Source organism: Ptychodera flava, chromosome 20 (assembly GCF_041260155.1).
Source record: "Ptychodera flava strain L36383 chromosome 20, AS_Pfla_20210202, whole genome shotgun sequence".
Lineage (NCBI taxonomy): Eukaryota > Metazoa > Hemichordata > Enteropneusta > Ptychoderidae > Ptychodera > Ptychodera flava.
This window is the reverse complement of record NC_091947.1, coordinates 36,051,069-36,068,811: the sequence shown is the minus strand read 5'-3', so window position 1 is coordinate 36,068,811 and position 17,743 is coordinate 36,051,069. Positions and strand designations below refer to the sequence as shown.

Here is a 17,743-nt window from a genome sequence, read left to right as displayed (position 1 = left end):
GGGTGGCAGATCCGTGTTTCAAAAATTATAATAGGGGGAATTGTACAAAATAATCCGTCTAAACAAAACAAAACAAAACGAAAATATGCGATCCATAGATAGTATTTTATTCGGGAATAATTTACATTATGCCGAATAATAAATCTCAGAGTCTGTTCTCGACGTCCGAGTGCATGGTCCGTGTTACAAAGATTACAATCGGGGGATTGTACAAAATAATCCGTGTTTCAATTTACAATCAGCGGGATCGTAAAGCACAAACAAACGGCACAACCGTGCTCAAAATGTGATCATGGTCCGTGTTCAGAATACAGTCAAGCCACTGTTAGGCGAAGCTGTCCCCTGTCCGTTATTTACGTCGGGTTCTCTTGCTGATGGTGTCGTCGGGCTGTGTGAGTAGAGGTCTGCACGCCAATGCTCCTCTTACCTCGTAGCATCATGCGATGATGAAAAGCCGCAAAACACTCGCCCTCGTGAAGATGAACCCCGCACAGACTACATCCTTTGGACGTCTCAGACAGTCGTCCGCTCGCAGTGGTCTTACCCTCTCTGCTACATACTTTACAGCATTTCTGCCGCCCCTCCAAACGGCTGACAACGTGCATCGGCTGATTTTGTGGATTGATGTACGAGGCAAGAGAAACAGTGGCCTCGACCTCTCTCACACTGGGCTGCGATCGCCCACAATAACCGCCAATGAGTTGTTTCCCGACACGCAGATGAAACATCTTATGGGTCAGCTTACTATCAGGGTGTACATGCTTGAAGCATATATATGCATTTACCAGGGCAACATCAATCAGGTAACATGCCAGATATGTCCACCATCTGTGGTTCTTGCGCCCAGTGTGAAAGTACTTGCGCTTCTGGTTGGCTCGGTCGACGCCTCCCATGTACCGGCGATAATTATACAGCGACAGAGGCACTTGTCGCCGCTCGTCTCCCTCCCCCACTGGCACGCACTCCAAGGGTGGATAGACCGTATTCAAGATCAGCACCTGAGCGTTACTATCCTGATAAGCAGTGATGTTAAGACGAGAGTCCGTTCTGGTCGTGGCTTTCATATCCCCAACAGACAGAGGAAGGCGCTTCCTCTTACCCGGCGGAATTAATTGAGGGGGCATGGTGCGACGATTACGGCGGTTGAAACTCCCGACCATGTAGATCCCGGTCTCCATCAGCTCTCTAGCAGTAACGACCGTGCTAAACAGGCTATCACAGAATAGGCTGTGATTATATCCACAGAATGGCTGGACCAGCTCCATCGTAATTCTTTTCACCACACCTCGCTCCTGCCGTCTCCCATCAGTCCGATCCCGATATTTCACACCTAGGTACGGTGCAAAGTTAGCTATGTATGCAGTGGTGGAGTCGCACAGCTGCCATATCTTGAAACCGTCTCGATCAGGCTTATGCGGTAATCTCTGCTTAAATTTAGAACGGCCCTTAAATCGCACCATGCCCTCGTCGATGGAGATCTCTCTACCCATCTTATAATTATTTACGCACCGGTCAACTATGGGCTCCATCCATGGATTGATTTTATACAGGGGATCCTCCTGACACCGACGTCGGCGGCGTGCCTCATCAGGATCACGACGTGGATCGTTCTCTGGGTCTGCCAGATGAAAGTATCGCATAAGCTGCTGAAGCGACTGCGGGTAATCACAGTAGAAATACCCTGGTTCTCAGAAAGGGATCGCTAGACCAATAATCCTCCACTGATGATTTACGGTCGATACCCATACAGACTAAGACGCCAATGAACGCCTGCACCTCTCAGTAGTCAGCGTTACGCCAGTATTTATCTATTTTCCTAGCGATATGTCGCTGGTGGAATTTGGCGTATTTATTAGTCTCGTCCTTGGCCAATCTGATCAGTGTAGCTGGAATAAACTTAAAAAAGTAATCGAGCTCACGGGCGTGGCTGGGCAAGGTGAAAGTCGGTCCTCTCTCATGGTCAAAATCGTCTCTTCAAATATATTAGCATCGGTAGTCTCCGACATACGCCAGACAGGAGGTGTGTCGTCCTCCGCCAACACAGCAGCAGCGTCATCATCGTCGTCAGAGCTTGCCTCACCTACGTACTGCCTGTCATAAAAGTCATCGTCCTCTGCCGCATCCTCGTCAACCTCCGAGTCGGACTCAGCGGTGATATCACCGTCGTCTGGGCGTCTGGGCCTGAACTCGCCCGTAGCGGCATCAAGGATCATATCTGGCTCAAAATCAGGTGGGCTATCCTGATAACGAACCCTCCGCACTATCTTTTTCGGCGGGGACATCGCAGCACACGAAACTATGGCAGGAGCGGGCTCGGCAGCCTCTGCTGATGACGAGGACTCAAGCTCTTTCGCACTGGGCACAGGAACCTCTCTGACGCAGGATGAGGGCTCATAGTAGACACAGGTGGGTCTCTCCCGGAGCAGCCGGGGGAGAACAATGGCATCAGCCGTCTCATTACTCACTGTCTCACTAGCAGCAGCAGACGTAGTCTGTGCAGGTGAAGTATCTCCCACAAGAGCAGATGTAGTCTCTGCAGGTGAAGTAGTCTCTCCCGGAGCAGCCGGGTGAGAACCACTGGCAACCGGTGACCCGTCATCATCCTCATCGGCAGAACGATCGGTCTTACGTTTACGCTTACCACTGGGTTTTTCAGCCGGAGATGGCTTCGCCTTACGGGAGCGTTTCTTGCCCGACTTCTTAGAACGTTTACTAGGGACATCACAACGATCGCTACCACTACCGCCCGGAGACTCTGCATCTTTGAGCTTCAGTCGTCTGCTCGCCTTCAGAAAACTTTTGCGGTCCGTCAAGCTCATGTCTGGAACAGTGTCGACAGACTAGCAGGTCCCTCCCTTTTAAAGCCACAGGGAAACAAAGCCCTGGACATGATTGGACGCAGGGGTGTTAATATATGCATCCACCTGTTATTATAATGGACCTACGGCAATCAGTCCACCAACCGGCGCTGACATTCCTACCCGTCATGTAAATTGCCTGTCCGCACCATTTGATATGCTAATAATACTCATTTGCGATGCAAATCAATCGAGCACTTAGCATAACATAGTCAATGTCATTAGCATCTCAACTTGACATTCCGTCCAGCTGGGTACGTGGCATGCGCACCTGCCACCCAAGGACGTTGCCCCAAGCCCATGTTTAGTACGGGTGGGAAACCCGTATCTTTAACCTCATGTCCCTTCTAAGTACGCCTGCGCAGGGCGTATTGTCATCCAAGTCGGTGACAAGCCAACCCGACAGATTGCCCATTAAGCAGTAATGGACTGGCCGTCTCGTTCTTGTACGGCAACGAACAGTGCTTCAGCGGCTTGTTTAGGTCATAACCGTCGCCTGCCGAGCGGCTTACCCAACTAAGGCGGTCAAAGATGAAGGATGCCAAAATTGTCAACGGCTGTCTCGGCCTCGTCCGTTGGGCAAACATGGCTCCTTCAAATAACGTGGCCAGCACGTCTACGTCATCAGCGGTGATGACGACCCGTCATTGACGCCCGAGTGCGTAAAACTCGGAATATACCGACAGGTACCTCTACCTGAGTCGGTCATACTACGGTATAAACCAAACACAGGTCTGCCAACTCCCGTTAGACTCGGCCGTTAGCCGAACTTCACAGGGACAACATAGGCGTAACAAGTCGGTGAACAACGGTTCACGCACCTAACCGCAGCCGCCAAGTCGGTGAACAATGGTATCAAATTTTGAGGCCATGTTCCTGAATGGCAAGGCTGAGGCGGTGTGTTTCGTTGCACGGCTTGAACGTCTAGAGCCAAGTGCAGCCGACAACGTCCGACATCTGAGTGGGTTCTTTTCGAGAAGGTAACAAGTCGGTTAAAAGCGGTGGTTACCCTTCACAAATGTCGCTCAAGTCCGTTCGGATCAGTTCCATGTCAGGGACTAATCAAGCCGAGTCCGTCAAATCCGTCCGCACTTCCCGTCAATCAGGACCAAGTCCGTGATTTTCGTCTCGCACCATTGGCAAAAAATTGCACCGCCAGCTGAGGCGGTCTTAGGCGGTTGCCTTCGAGAAAGCCGAGTCCGTCAAATCCGTCCGCACTTCCCGTCAATCAGGACCAAGTCCGTGATTTTCGTCTCGCACCATTGGCAAAAAATTGCACCGCCAGCTGAGGCGGTCTTAGGCGGTTGCCTTACAGATTAGCGTTGCCGAGTCGGTCAATTTCAGCCGCAATCTATGTAGTGCCTCAGAGCCAAGTTACCCCAAACTCCGCTAGAATACGTCAACGTGCTAACCTGCCAAGTACGCTACTCGTCCCCCAAAAAAAAACCAGTCCCCCACCGGGGTGGGGGACTGGCTGGGTAGCTTCCGCACCTTTCCCTGTCGTTGGACTCTCTGTGAACCCATTTCGAGAGCAAACGCCGTTCCTCGCCCAAAACCTGTCCTCGAACGACCCCTAGCGCGAGCAAGGGTTTGCTACACGTAGTTCCGTCGACTAGGCAGGAAAGGGGGTACCAAAAAGTAGCCGATTTCCACCGCCTTGGCAGGATAACGGCCGTGGCTGCTCAGATTCTAGCTACACCGAATTTCAAGCGGATTTTCACCGACTTGGCAGAAAAGGGTTAATGATGGAAGATTTCAATAGCAAATAACTCAATCACAAGGCATTTTCATATAGTGTACACATTATTTGTTTCCAGGACAAAGGATTGAGAAATCGGTGCTTATGAACAAAAAAACCACAGTGTACCGGTATGTGTGATGTGTATGGATCTGACATTTTAATATTGGAATTTTTTGGGTTTTGCCCTCCCTCATCAATGAAGGGTTGGGTCTCTTTACAGAATTTCTATTTTTGACTTGTTTGCTTTCCTGTTGTAAACCGGTAGGCCCAACTTTGTATTGACAATGGCATCAGAAGTTCATGCAGAGCTTCTGTGTATGTGAAAAGAATTTAGCAGGTGGGCAAGGGATGGAATGCAGCAGATTGCCCACTACAGATACCTATGTGTTACAAGATTATCCATTGACAGTGCTACTTGTACAGGCACACTGTTTATACAGATATTAAGTCACGGGAAATGAACCTTCTTTCATGATTAACAGCTAATTGATCTGACAATAAATATGTCAATTAAAACAACACAGCAATATCATTCAAAATCTGAACATAAACAAGAAACAAAAGAGTTCTTGTGCAGCACATATTCAAGTCTGCCTACCATTATACATACATATTTTCCCATCATAGCTCTGAAAGAATGACTCGGGGGGATTTCACTGGCACGTGACAGATGCAGCTCAATGTATTAAGTGTGCGGAACTCTTTTAGAAGACATAATTGTTGGTCAGACATAAACACCTGTGAAACCCACAACGAACCGGAGAACTTCAAAAACACTGTGAATTTCCCATGACCAATTTACTCATAGAATGTACAAATCAAGACATTGTTTGTTGGAGATCATAAAAATCTATAAATTGAGCTTTTACAACACACTGGTAAATTTTAATGAAAGGGGTATTTTCATATTAAGACCCATACTTTTCTGACTAGCTAAAAACTTATCATGACCCGATCGGTAAAAGAGTTTCCATGACTAATCCTAATCATGCCATATGTTCTAGATTACATGTGTCATTGTTATTTCTTTCTTTGATTTCCTGTGATACCGTAACTATTTATGTCATGAAGAAAAGGAGATTGTTGTAATATTACAAGGATTTCCATCATGTTTAAGCAATTTCCTTTAGGAATGAAGTGATTCCTTTTATCAGCTATTCACATTTGATGACAGAAGTAAATCCCTAACTTCTGTGGACACAGTTTTGTTCAGAAATTAATTACAGAACAAAACATTCAAGCAGTAACACCTGGGACACAGTAAGTTGGCAATTTTTTCACTATGATTAACCAGAAAATCCGGATTCCATCATCACCTTTTGCTCCAGGTGTTTTTTCAAATGGCAATGCTTTTAAGGATGAAGTTGGACCAATGTTGGATTTGAAATTTGAATAAAAGACTTAATGTGCTTAGTGTTGTATTTTCCACCTATGAAAAACTAGTTATGTCCAAATGGCAAAAGGTAAGCTGCATGTGGAAGCTTTTCAACACATTTGAATTTAGCCTTTCACCCCAGTCGATGTGTACAGGTCAGATGTATCCTTTGAAAATCATACAGCATATTACTAAAGGTTAATTTTCAAGCAGTTGAATGTTTCTGTCCTGACTACAAATCTCGGTGACAAGAACTGTCACAAGAACTACATTTCTGTTCATGATGAAGAATGATATCTAGGACATTTCTGATCATAATAACCAACTTCACTTCAATTGACCAAGAACAGGCAAATACTGTACCGGTATGAGTAAAACTAACAACAATTTTAAACTTATACCGGTACATGTGTGGGAACATTGATTTTGTGGACAATTACCGATACTTACAGAAAAGAGGCAGTGGGTACTGCTCCCCCCTCCATCAACCATTCCAGTCATCCTGGATCCCAATCTATACTTAAAATATATGGATCCAGCCAGATGTTTATGGAATATGGAGTTAAACCAATGTGAAGTGGAAGTGTCAGTTCGGATTTTCATTCATGTTTACAAGCAGTAAACCTAAAATCTAGTTCCTCTTAACTAAGGTATAACAAGTCATTAAAGTTCAAAAACGTATCCTAACAGTAAGTAGCACACTAAGTTACACATGCCATTTGCTTGCATTCAAAGCAAAGATAGGTGTGCCAATCTTAAGAATTCACAATTAGCTTAAATCACTCCACCAAGAAAATAGTTTCTGAGTTGATAAAGAACATAAAATTAAGATGTCTACCCGACAATTTGCAAATACAAAGACTTATTTTCACTTTGTTAAGGCAGAGCTGTTCAGGTGCTCCAAACATTTAATTGTCAACCCTGCAACATTTTCATGATCAGGCCAACTGGTCCAACTTTTAGAAAGATAGATCAAGACAACATACCAGGAAGAAAATGTGATAAATAGATGTTATGGACATGTTTATAACCAGTATCTATCAAGTGGAAATAAAGTAACCTCTTGTGTTTAGTACAGTAGATACAACAGTAGTTTCAAATTCCTACTCCTGGGTGAAATATTTATTTTGCTGTCATTTGAGAATGATATATTGTGAACTATGGAGTTCAGAAGTTGACAAAGTGACTTGCCTGCAACCATGTCAATCAAACAGTTGTTCAATGTGCCTCAGAAGACAAGAATATTTGTGAATTGCCGATACCACATTGCTGTTATTTACTTGCATTTGCTTATATTTGTGTCGGATTTTTATTCTAACAAATTCTAAAAGAATCCTCACTGGACTTAAAAAAGTGTGAATTTTACTGATATTGAGGATGACCATACATTGGGCATCAAAATCTCGCTTGTATAAAATAAGTGACAAGCAATGCAGTGGAAACTTATTGAAGTCCAATTAAAGAAAATAAAAATCTGTCTCAGTGAGTATTGAGCTATTCGTCCTGAGTAACTGTAACATGAAAGCCATTGGTTGAAGCATAAGAAGGACTGTGGTTGAAGTAATTATCCTTGTTGTCATTAGAAACTATCTTGAATTTGGCATCCCTGTATCTCTGCTACAGCTATGAGCTCTGCTTTCCTGCAATTCAGTTTCAGAGTGTGTAATTATTTAGTTTTCTAAACTGTAGTATTCTTACAACAAAAAGCACAAAATATACAGGTGGATAAGTTAGGGTTGCAGCAGTATATGGACTTGATGACAGTCATGGACTGTGAGTATTTCGAGCAAGAGCTGAGGCAGAACCAATTGTTGTAAAATGGGATGGCCAAGTTTTCACGGCAATGGCAGCATTCTACATGCTATCTTTAAAACAAATGGTGGGCACGAGAGGAAGTACAAATATAGACACTACTTCAAGTCTTAGTTGAGGACCGCTCCCATTAATTTTATGAATGCCACTCCGAATTCTTCAAATGTGTGACAAAATTGCATCATTGTTAACAGAAAACGCTCTTAAACATTATGCAACTTTATGAACCGGAAACAACATACAATCTGCCTAAATCCCAATCCTTGTTAAAATAGTGATACGAAGTGCACATACATGATCGTGTAACATTGCACGTCCCACTGGCATGGCTTGTATTTATTTTATGCAAATGTTTATCCCGTTACTCAGCGTGTTTTTGTCATATGTAGGGCCATGTAATATTTTTGACATGGCATTCTAGGTAACCACATGTAATAAATCTCACTGTACATGCACAAGTGTGTGAATCATAACGTTGTGATTTACCGTGAGCTCGTATCATCCTTGCCGATGTTGACAAGCCGTCGGGCAATGCGCCTCCAAACAACATCCTCTTGACACAGTCGATAGATTTTGCGACAGGCGCAAGACAGGCGTCCAATGCTGGCAACGTCCAAATAGGATATGATTTCGTACAGAATGTCATCGTGTAAATCCATGAGAAGCAGCTTCATCGTGTTTATCCCTAAATGGCGTTCAACTTGATAAAATATCTCACTAAAAGTAATATCAAAATCGAAGCGAAGCGATGCACGTCGCCAATCACTTCACTCAAATATCTTTCTTGTGGGTGATTATGAAAATGCTGAACAACAATGCCTTGTCAGCGTCGAAATTCTCCCTCTCAAAATAAATTGTGCTATTTTTAGAGTCATTTTGCAAGATGCACGCGAAATTTCGCAACATCAACAAGAAAACAAACCCTCAACGTCCGCCATCTTTCCCTGAAAATGTCTACTTGTTGGATAATCTTTTCTCCAGATAAGTGTAGCAAGTTCCAATGCAGCGCCACCACACAGTCGGAGAGGAAAACTGTTTCAGATCGTACGGAACCGTAAATTTCTACCTCGCTGAATCACAGCAGGGAGGCATTTCAACGCCGTCTGGACAACTTCAAATTAAGGTTTTAGATGGCGGGACCGTGTTTTATGCAAATATAGAGAATCTCGTGAAAGGTTCATAAAAGAGTCCGCTCTGCATAACTTGTTGATTGTCACAAACAGGGGTGTGGGCTGCACTCACTATTTTCTGTATTTTGAAAACCGAGTAGAGATGGAGAAATGATATTTGAGTACTTGAGCAGCTCAATCAGTTTAAATTGGCATATTATTGGGCAAACTTATTGTCGAGAGTCAAATACTGCACGGTTATTGAGTCTTCAAAAGGCCGCGTGGTTAACACCGTAGTACGCTTATGCTTGGGGAGTTCTTCATGCCAAGTTAACTGTGACCTAAGTTCTGTAAAGGGAGTTTCGTACCGGCCACCATATCACATTCCAGTTCCATTGACCAACACTTTATCCAGGACGCTCATTCACGTCTGTTTGTTTTTGATGAATCGTCCAGATAAAAGAAAGAAGTGTTGAGGATATTTGACATTTTCAGAAAGCTGGAAACTTGACGCTGCTGTGAAAACCGACGCCTACTGTGTGTAACGTGCTTGTCGTTTCACAGGTGTTTGTCATGTGATCAGCAGTAGTGGTCATTAAAACAATGCAACAACTACACCAAAAGATCAGGATTGCTTCAACTTATTTTCACTAGATTTCATATAAATCTAACGTGCCAAGGAACGTTCATCAAATCATTTTGTTTGCGTCTGTAATTATATAGACATGTACCGGTATGTATGTCTGTATGTATGTATGTATGTATGTATGTATGTATGTATGTATGTATGTATGTATGTATGTATGTATGTATGTATGTGTGCGTGTGTGAGGGGGTGGATGGATGGATAGATGGATGGATGCAAGCACACAACTTTCATTAAGACAATTGAGTATACTTGTATGCGTGGACACTCGATTATCAAGGATTTATAATGTTAGTAATGAAGTTGTAGTCGTTCGTTAACACTGAACGTATGGTCAGTCAATAAGCCGTGTAATCGTAACGCAGTCAGGTTCGGCATAGTACAGAGACAGACAGACAAAACTATAAATATTTTCAACACTAAACTTCAAGTTTCGAAGTGTATGTCTGTATAGTCCTATTTACAAGCCTTTTAACCTTCCGTGGGATGAAAGATAAATCATCCAATCGTAACAAGTGCGTCATATCTCGCGTAATCACGAAGACGCTTCCATCAAATGATGGTGTTGATGGCCTCTATGATTAAGTAATTTTCCTTCTCCACCAATGCCACTTGTATAGGCTTCGTCGAGACAATAAGTCGTCTTTCAAACTCCGCTACCTTGCGATTCCCATCATTTTTTGCCCGCGTTCAAATCTTGGAGACAGAGACGGCATCAGTGTGAAATGTCGCCTATGTCTGTCTACCATTAATCCAACAGACTTGTCCAGGCTTGACGACAAATAACCAAACTGTATTAATTACTCGTGTCTTCATTCTGAATTACGGTGCGTGTTCACGCTTTGTAAACTTGACATTTTGCACATAGGCAATCACTCACACGATTCTGCTCCCTATCTCTACTTTTTTAAAACAATGATGCTAGTCCATTTATTACAACACAGTTACTGGTAAAATTAGCATGCTATTGGCATTAACGACGTTAATGAGAAATTGATAAATAGTATAACAACAAGAATTGAATTGTTTCGGAGAAATGCATAAATTATTAATTGCTTCATAAGAAAATTCTTTTAAGCTTATTTTAAAGCCCGAGAGAAAGAAGAAATATCAATCAAAATGTGAACGATGGAGGCAGTTTCACTGTAAAAAATACTTTATTAATAACTATTTTCTACAAATCATGGTTATCTTACTCCTCTTGGATTGTCGCTATAATCATAATAATCATCAATTTCATATGTTATAATTAATTGTTGTGCAATGGGTGTTTCCGATTGTCCATTTTAAGCAACGGTTGCGACTGGGAGTCACGGGGGAGGCACCTATAAACTGAATACATGACTAACGAAGTAGGGTGTGTACGAATTGTAATGATGCGGCATTCAACATTCCCGCTCCTACTAGTGGACACTGGGCCGGACAGAGTTAGACGCTGACGAAAACAAAATTCATCCCACGGTCTAGTCGTTTTTGGGTCACCTAAAAGCCTACATGTAAAATGCTGGAGTCAATGTAATGATGCTGGTTCCGTTCCGGCTCAAGCGCTGAATAATGGAAATGCTTACACGTCCGGTCACAAACAAATTAGCAGAGGCTCTCTTTGTGACTAGTATATCCCAAAGTTCTTTCCCTTTTATTACCAATTGCATCCGCGTAAGACGACAAGGGTTTTGAGGTGTATGCCATAGGCAGTGCTAACCAGTCGAGTAGGCGGATCCAGTAGCCGATTTGCTGAGACTGTGAGGAATATTCATTCGTTGTCACCAGGACAACGAGCGCGGTTGTTCAACGCAAGTTCAGTGCATATCCGTCATCACTCTAAAACTGTATTCGATAAGGAGAAGATATCGACGCGACGGTGTTTGCAGGACAACCACAAACATTGTGTTATATCCAACGATATTAATTCTATACTTCGATCGAGCATCGAGTGTGCGATATAGACCCGGAAAGAGAGAAGGGCGAGAAGCCAGAGAATCTTGTAACATGCGGGGCATGCACGTCGGATGGTGAGTTTAATTGTCTGTGTTCAAAGCTGTTAAGTGTTCCTACGTACCATATACTCGTATTGTTTGCTACACCATATATATCGGTAGTGCCTTTTTTAACACCTGTCACAAAAGAATGCCAATGTCGCCGAAGCAGACGAAGGGGTCGATTTACTCTCGATGCGTAGCACCGTGTCCAGCATTGGCCCAGAATGCAAGCAAAACAAGCGGATGACAACTTGAAGGCTTTTCTGTTCGCAGAAAAGTGTCCATGGTCACAATGAGGTGCTTTTTTAGTCTGAGGAAAGAGAAAGTTGTAGCAGATATACACTTCGTGTTTCGTGCAACATATTTCCCGGATTTATATTACAGCGACAACATAAGTGACATGGTGGTGTCATATTTATGTCTGTGTCCTTAGATGCCCTCTGTCATAGTTTTGTGTGCGCGCACTGGTCCCATCGCCAGGCGGGACCAACAGAAAACATGACTATTGCCGTGTAAGTATTTACGTTATTAGTTTTCAGCAGTCGTGATTATTGTTTTTAATACATTGTTCATATAACCAACCGAAAAAGCACAAAAATGAGTGGTTGTGGAAAACACCAACGGCATACGCTTTAGGAACCGAAAAACCTGGACAATAGGCCGTATACCCATCAAGCTCGTTCCACAAAACAAACAAAAAAAACCCTGAAAAATAAACAACGGCACACTCGAAGGTATATTACCGCTGTTAAATTTCATCAGTTTATCATAGCCAGCTAGTCGAAAATTGACATTCAAGAACAGTGGCTTTGAAATGATCTGTTCTTCAAAGGGGTATTGTGTGTGATTTGGGATGTTGAGATACATTGCTGTTAGATTTATCAGTTAATTCAGGCGGACCTACGCTGAGCGTGTTTGGCCTACGCGTAGGGTGTCCCACGATTTTGCCAAAGGGAACTGGTGTCAGTGTTTCTTGATACGCACGACCTGCATGCCTGCAATATCTGCAACCAATTCGGAATCCAGTTGGTTTAATTGGCAAGCAATGCGAAAAATAGCCAAGCAGGTGCCTTTGGAGGCATTACTCGTTTCATGGCGATATTTCCCCTGGCTTAATTGTGATTTTGTGATGGCTTATGTCAGACTTAGACGGTTAGTCCAGAAAACGTGGTTACAATAGAGTTTACATGAGCACGGCAGAATGAATCATTTCAATGAAAATAAACTTCTTGGAACCGCACGAGGAAATAAAGACACAAATGTCTTTAAATAGTTCTTGGATATTTTGATTTATGGTCTCTGTGCATGGTATCTTAAATATACCGATATGCGATAGCTGTAAGATATTCTCTGAAATGACAGTTTGTTATAAAGATGGCATTGACTTTGTATACATTGTCCACAAATATTACCAACGACTTTTAGTTTTCAAATTGCTTTCATCTCCGTCAAAGTGTCGTGCCAGGGTATGACAAGGCCAGCCTCACCATTGCTTTTTAAGAAAACAACTGACCTATATTGGTCTTTGCAATGACTTAAAGGCTAGTGATTGAAATGGTATATTTTCGATGCTCTATTGAAAATCCTTTACCTGATGTACCTGTCCCCACGCAACGTTGAGACTGTTGACCCAAGTTAACCTCATAAATCGAGTAGGTGGGATGGAAGAATTTCTGCAGCTAGCACATGCTGTAACGACGGTTCTTTAAAACTAATGCCCTAAACTGTAGCCGTGTCTTACGCAACAATCGTTGATAATGAACATTATTGGTCCAAAGTCTATCTGATTAGCATATTCCATATGCAAATATACAGTTTATTCCGTCTACATAGGCCAGAGACAACGGCCTCGCACAATTAACGCTCATCAGACGGTAACTTAAATGAACTATTGAAACAGGATGTGAGCAATCTTTGAAAACAGAGCCATGATGGTTATCATGATTATCTACGCACGGGGGAATCCCAGCCTTGGCATGACGTAAACATAGACCCCATACGATAATTTATTTGGTTGCTTTTCAAGCAACAGAATGTCAAGAGGTCATAAGTCGAGGCTAATCTATGCACCAAGAAGTTAGAAAAAATTGACGCGATGTTGTCTTTGCAGTCAAAGAAAAACAAAGCACAATAGCAATAAAAACAAACAGTAAATGTCCAAAGTACGTGAGCCGAATTGAAATGATAATAAAAGTTTATACCACCCAAGTTCAGCGACAATCCTTATCATACATTCGCAAAAATAATGCCATAGAAATGTGCCAAAGTTACTAAGTTTCATAGCGATACTGATGCCTTATCTCGCTGGGGTAGGACGTTTTGTTGGACACAGCGATATGAGCAGATAATTGAAACCAATAGAAGCGATATGAGCAGATAATTGAAACCAATAGAAGCGAATTACAAATTAAGAGAGGAAGGCAGACTTAGATGTATGCAGAAAACGATGATGGAAAACTTGATAGAGGGGAATAAGAGGCGGTGGAGAGAGATTCGCATCACTGTAATATCCCTACACACTGCTTAAAACTTTCGAATATTTGATCATGTTAGGAATTCCTACCCGGAGAGTTCAGAATGTTTGCTGTTTGTTAGGCTTGGAGACGGATTTTGCATGGTACGGTATCATGATAGTTACTCTATCAAACATGTGTACATTACAAGTGCGACGTTCTGAAGCGTCATTCAGGTTTTTGTTTTGGCATTTGCTGCAGTCAACGTTTACAGTTCACACACGATAATAAAACAGTTTACGTAAACTTTTGGTCTGTTGCTGTTGGTGATGACAGCATCGAAAATAGCGCAGTGTGGTGACTCCCATAGACCACTCAGTCTAACATCACTTTACTTGTTGTCTCACTTTAAACGCTTAAAGCCTGCAATAGGGCACGTAGCTGCGTATTATTTCCTTGTGTGGACCAAATTTATGGCGATTTGAACTGGTGCATTAGCTTAGGCCTGTATGTTCCGTTAGCAACATCACTTTCATAATACAAAGGCAACCATCACAGCATCAATCAATCAATCAATCAATCAATTAATCAATCAGTCAGTCAGTCAGTCAATCAATTAATCAATCAATCTTTATTGTCACTTTTAGGGTGATATTTTAAACATTGACGTTTAAACGTTGCTACTGAATTCAATGTGGAAGGAGTAGCACGTGTAGTTGGCAATTGGAGGGTTTCCATAATCTTACTTCGCGCAGTATCGCGACAGAAGATGAAGAAAAAATGGATGTACTTCTTACCAGTAAGAAAATTCAAAACCGATTAATACTATTATTGATTACATCATTATTTAAAAAGCTTATCAACAGATTTGCGCTCTGCGGTCGAACCATTACGTTTACAGGCTGAGAGAGTGACGATCGAAGCCTGCATAGGGCTGGCATCACACAACTGAGCAAAATCACGTGACATTCAATTACTTCCCTGAAATCGGAAAGACTTGGGCTTCAGAATCTAAGGAATAAGAGAACTTGTATCACTAAGTGGGTAAAGTATGATGCTTGCCCCATGTGTAAACTGATTAATGATTGCTATAATTATTTACTAAAAAACCTCTAAAATAAGAAAAATAAAACGGAAAGAAAGGTCCTTGATGCCGGTTACACGCTTGAAGTGCTGGGTTGAACCACACAGGTGCAATTCCGATCTTTTAAATCACCAGATGCTTTCACCTTCTAAATGCACATGTATCAGTATCGTGATCGTAGTCACAGTCGAAAAAAAATATTCTCATAATTTTTCGTGTCGTAAATGTGTAGAAAGTTGTCCTTTAGGAAACTGCCGCTTTACATGTTGAATGTGTTTATCTGGTTTCTAGCGTGGGCATAGCAGAGTTTGCTGCTTGCAGCCCTAGGCTGTTCGAGTCAATACGAAATTTGCCGAATTACAGAATAGCCTTTAAGCCTGCCCACGCATATAAAACGATTGGAAGACAGTAAATTTAGACAATTTATTAAAATCATGGGAAAATTGTTTGAAAATCACTGTTTTCAATTGCGCTTATTTCTTGTTAATTTCATTTTGCTGAATTCCATGACGTCAGAGTATCAATCAGAAACAAATTAATGGAAATTAATTCGTCATTTTCACCAGGAATTACTGAGAAACAAAACAGGCTAGTTAATCTAAATACTATGACATAAAGGAAATTAATCAGCTATTGCCTTACTTCCAAATGATGAGGATGACTTCTTCAATCAAATGAGAGCGCCACCAAGGCACAACAACTAAGTTAGAAGAAACTTTCCTCGCAAAAATTTTCACAGGTGTTTCAGAGTAACCGTTTCTGCTAATCAGGATCCCTTCACCATGGCGACTGTGATTTCCCAAAGAGGAAAAAGATGTCCTGATAATATTAGTACCCTCAATTTTTACTCAACAACTTGCTGTAAGGCCGCGTTCAAAAAAATGGTGGGGGGGGGGCTGGAGGAATTCAGGGGGGATTCGAAAATTTTGGGGTAGTCGAGGGGGGACTTGAAAGTTTTGCTGTGCCTATAGGGGGGGCCTGAAAATATTTTGACTCCCAACATTTTATTCCAATGGTTCTAATGTTAGTAATAATTAAACATAATCTAGAACCGTTTTGTCGCATTTTCTGTCTTTAATCTCGAAAAAATCTGAAAATGTATGAATGCCATTAAATTTTCGTAAAACAAGTTGGCTTTGTAATGGGGCAGGAGCTGCAACTGTTGATAATTTTTTCAATATTTCTGTGCAATGTATCAAACACAGTTTTTGGTGTCTCTCTACAGCATGCTGAAGAACACAATATTCAGTTTATCAACAAAGCCCGTTTGTCTAAATATTGGTGATAATTGAATGATACAAATGCACAGTACATGTAGGCTGTGTTGGCAAGCTGAATACTGGACAGTTCAACATGCTGTAGGGAGTAGCACAAGAACGCAATTGTATAAACTGAACAAAACTATTGTCAAAATAAAAAGTTAATACAACTACTGCCATGCTACTACATACTGGCAGTGACAGTGATACATGTAGCTCTGACTCTGATGTAGTTTAAGAAGAGTTTCGGTCATAGGACACTCAATTGACAGTGAAACATACATCTACTTGTACACAAGATCCAGCCAGAGAGCAACACAAAGAAGACTAGGGGACAAACAGCTACCATGGATTTTTGAATTCTGGCCTATGAGAACAATCAAATATTGGAGAAAAGAGATGGGGGTCACCATACTTGATCTTATACAAATGTACGATGAAAAGTCAGTTTTTGAAAAATCACTTAAAATCAATGTATAAAACCATTCATTTCAAGTTCATGCAGTGAATGAAATGTTTACATCTCATCGTACAATAACACAAAAGTAAAACTTTGAACAGTAAAGACTCTAATTTAAATGGAAAAATGTATGACTAAATGGAATCATTTATTTTTTATCAAATTTGCCATTATTACACCCAAAATTTCTGAGATTAAAACATTAATTTGATGGAATATTTTAACCTTCCAGGATTGTCAATTTGTAAAACATTTATAAGTGGCTTCTAAGTTGTATATGTCTTGTACTTTTGAAAAAAAAAGTTCGTAGGTCGCTGTATTCATTTTTTCACAATTCGGTAAAACGTAGCTAGGAATACACAATTTTCAGACTCTCTCATGATTGTCATTTTGTGTGCTTTTCAGCTGGTGCCATTGACTTGGCCAGAATTGGATAAACTCAAGTCAGCTAGACTGAGAAATCCAAAAAGTCCACTGATGCATTTAAAATGAATCAGTTGAAGAACTTGCCCTAGATATATGGCTCTACAACCTGCTGATAAGAGGTAGTGTTGAACATCTGCGTGCAAAACTACACAAAACATGTTTATTTTATTTTTTTACTCTGCGTGCATTCCTAATAAATATGCCGCTATATGGTAATTGGGGGGAAATTGAAAATTTTTGAGGTTATTGAGGGGGAGGGGGCTTGAAAATTTTTGAATGTATTGAGGGGGATCTGAAGAAAATACGATTTCAATCGCGATTCTTCCAGCCCCCCTTTTTTTTGAACCCAGCCTAAATCTGATGTTTTTGGTTTGTTCAATTTGACTTTTGGGGATTTCTGGACAGAGTTGGACTGTAATAGAGCTGCATTGTCATGGTTACTAGCTGTAATAGAGCTACATTGCCACCGTCACTGGCAAAAAGTTCATTCAGAAGTTCTATCGCCTTGATTTACGGTTGGTGGAAACTTTAACCAAATTAT

The 17,743-nt window shown here is 41.7% G+C and overlaps 2 protein-coding genes across 8 annotated transcripts in view; one reads left to right on the top strand and one right to left on the bottom strand.

Annotated features, from left to right (window-relative positions):
* LOC139120832 (fibroblast growth factor 8b-like) overlaps positions 1-17,743 on the top strand; it is an 83,650-nt gene that overhangs the window by 37,042 nt on the left and 28,865 nt on the right. Inside the window, exon 1 of one of the 4 annotated variants that reach the window (XM_070685417.1) lies at positions 11,092-11,553. The exons of the other annotated variants lie outside the window; for them this stretch is intronic. Coding sequence (XP_070541518.1) covers positions 11,531-11,553 — 23 coding nt within the window. The 5' untranslated portion in view covers positions 11,092-11,530. Of the gene's footprint in view, positions 1-11,091; positions 11,554-17,743 lie in introns of those variants that run through there. 4 annotated transcript variants of the gene reach the window in all.
* The window catches only part of LOC139120831 (F-box/WD repeat-containing protein 4-like), an 82,752-nt gene that overhangs the window by 59,400 nt on the left and 5,609 nt on the right, over positions 1-17,743 (bottom strand). The window contains exon 1 of one of the 4 annotated variants that reach the window (XR_011549151.1): positions 8,273-8,742. The exons of 2 other annotated variants lie outside the window; for them this stretch is intronic. Coding sequence is in view for 1 of the 2 variants with exons in the window: in XM_070685408.1 (XP_070541509.1) it covers positions 8,273-8,460 (188 nt within the window). In the remaining variant the exon portion in view is untranslated. Of the gene's footprint in view, positions 1-8,272; positions 8,754-17,743 lie in introns of those variants that run through there. One more of the 4 variants, XM_070685408.1, reaches the window with a different exon arrangement.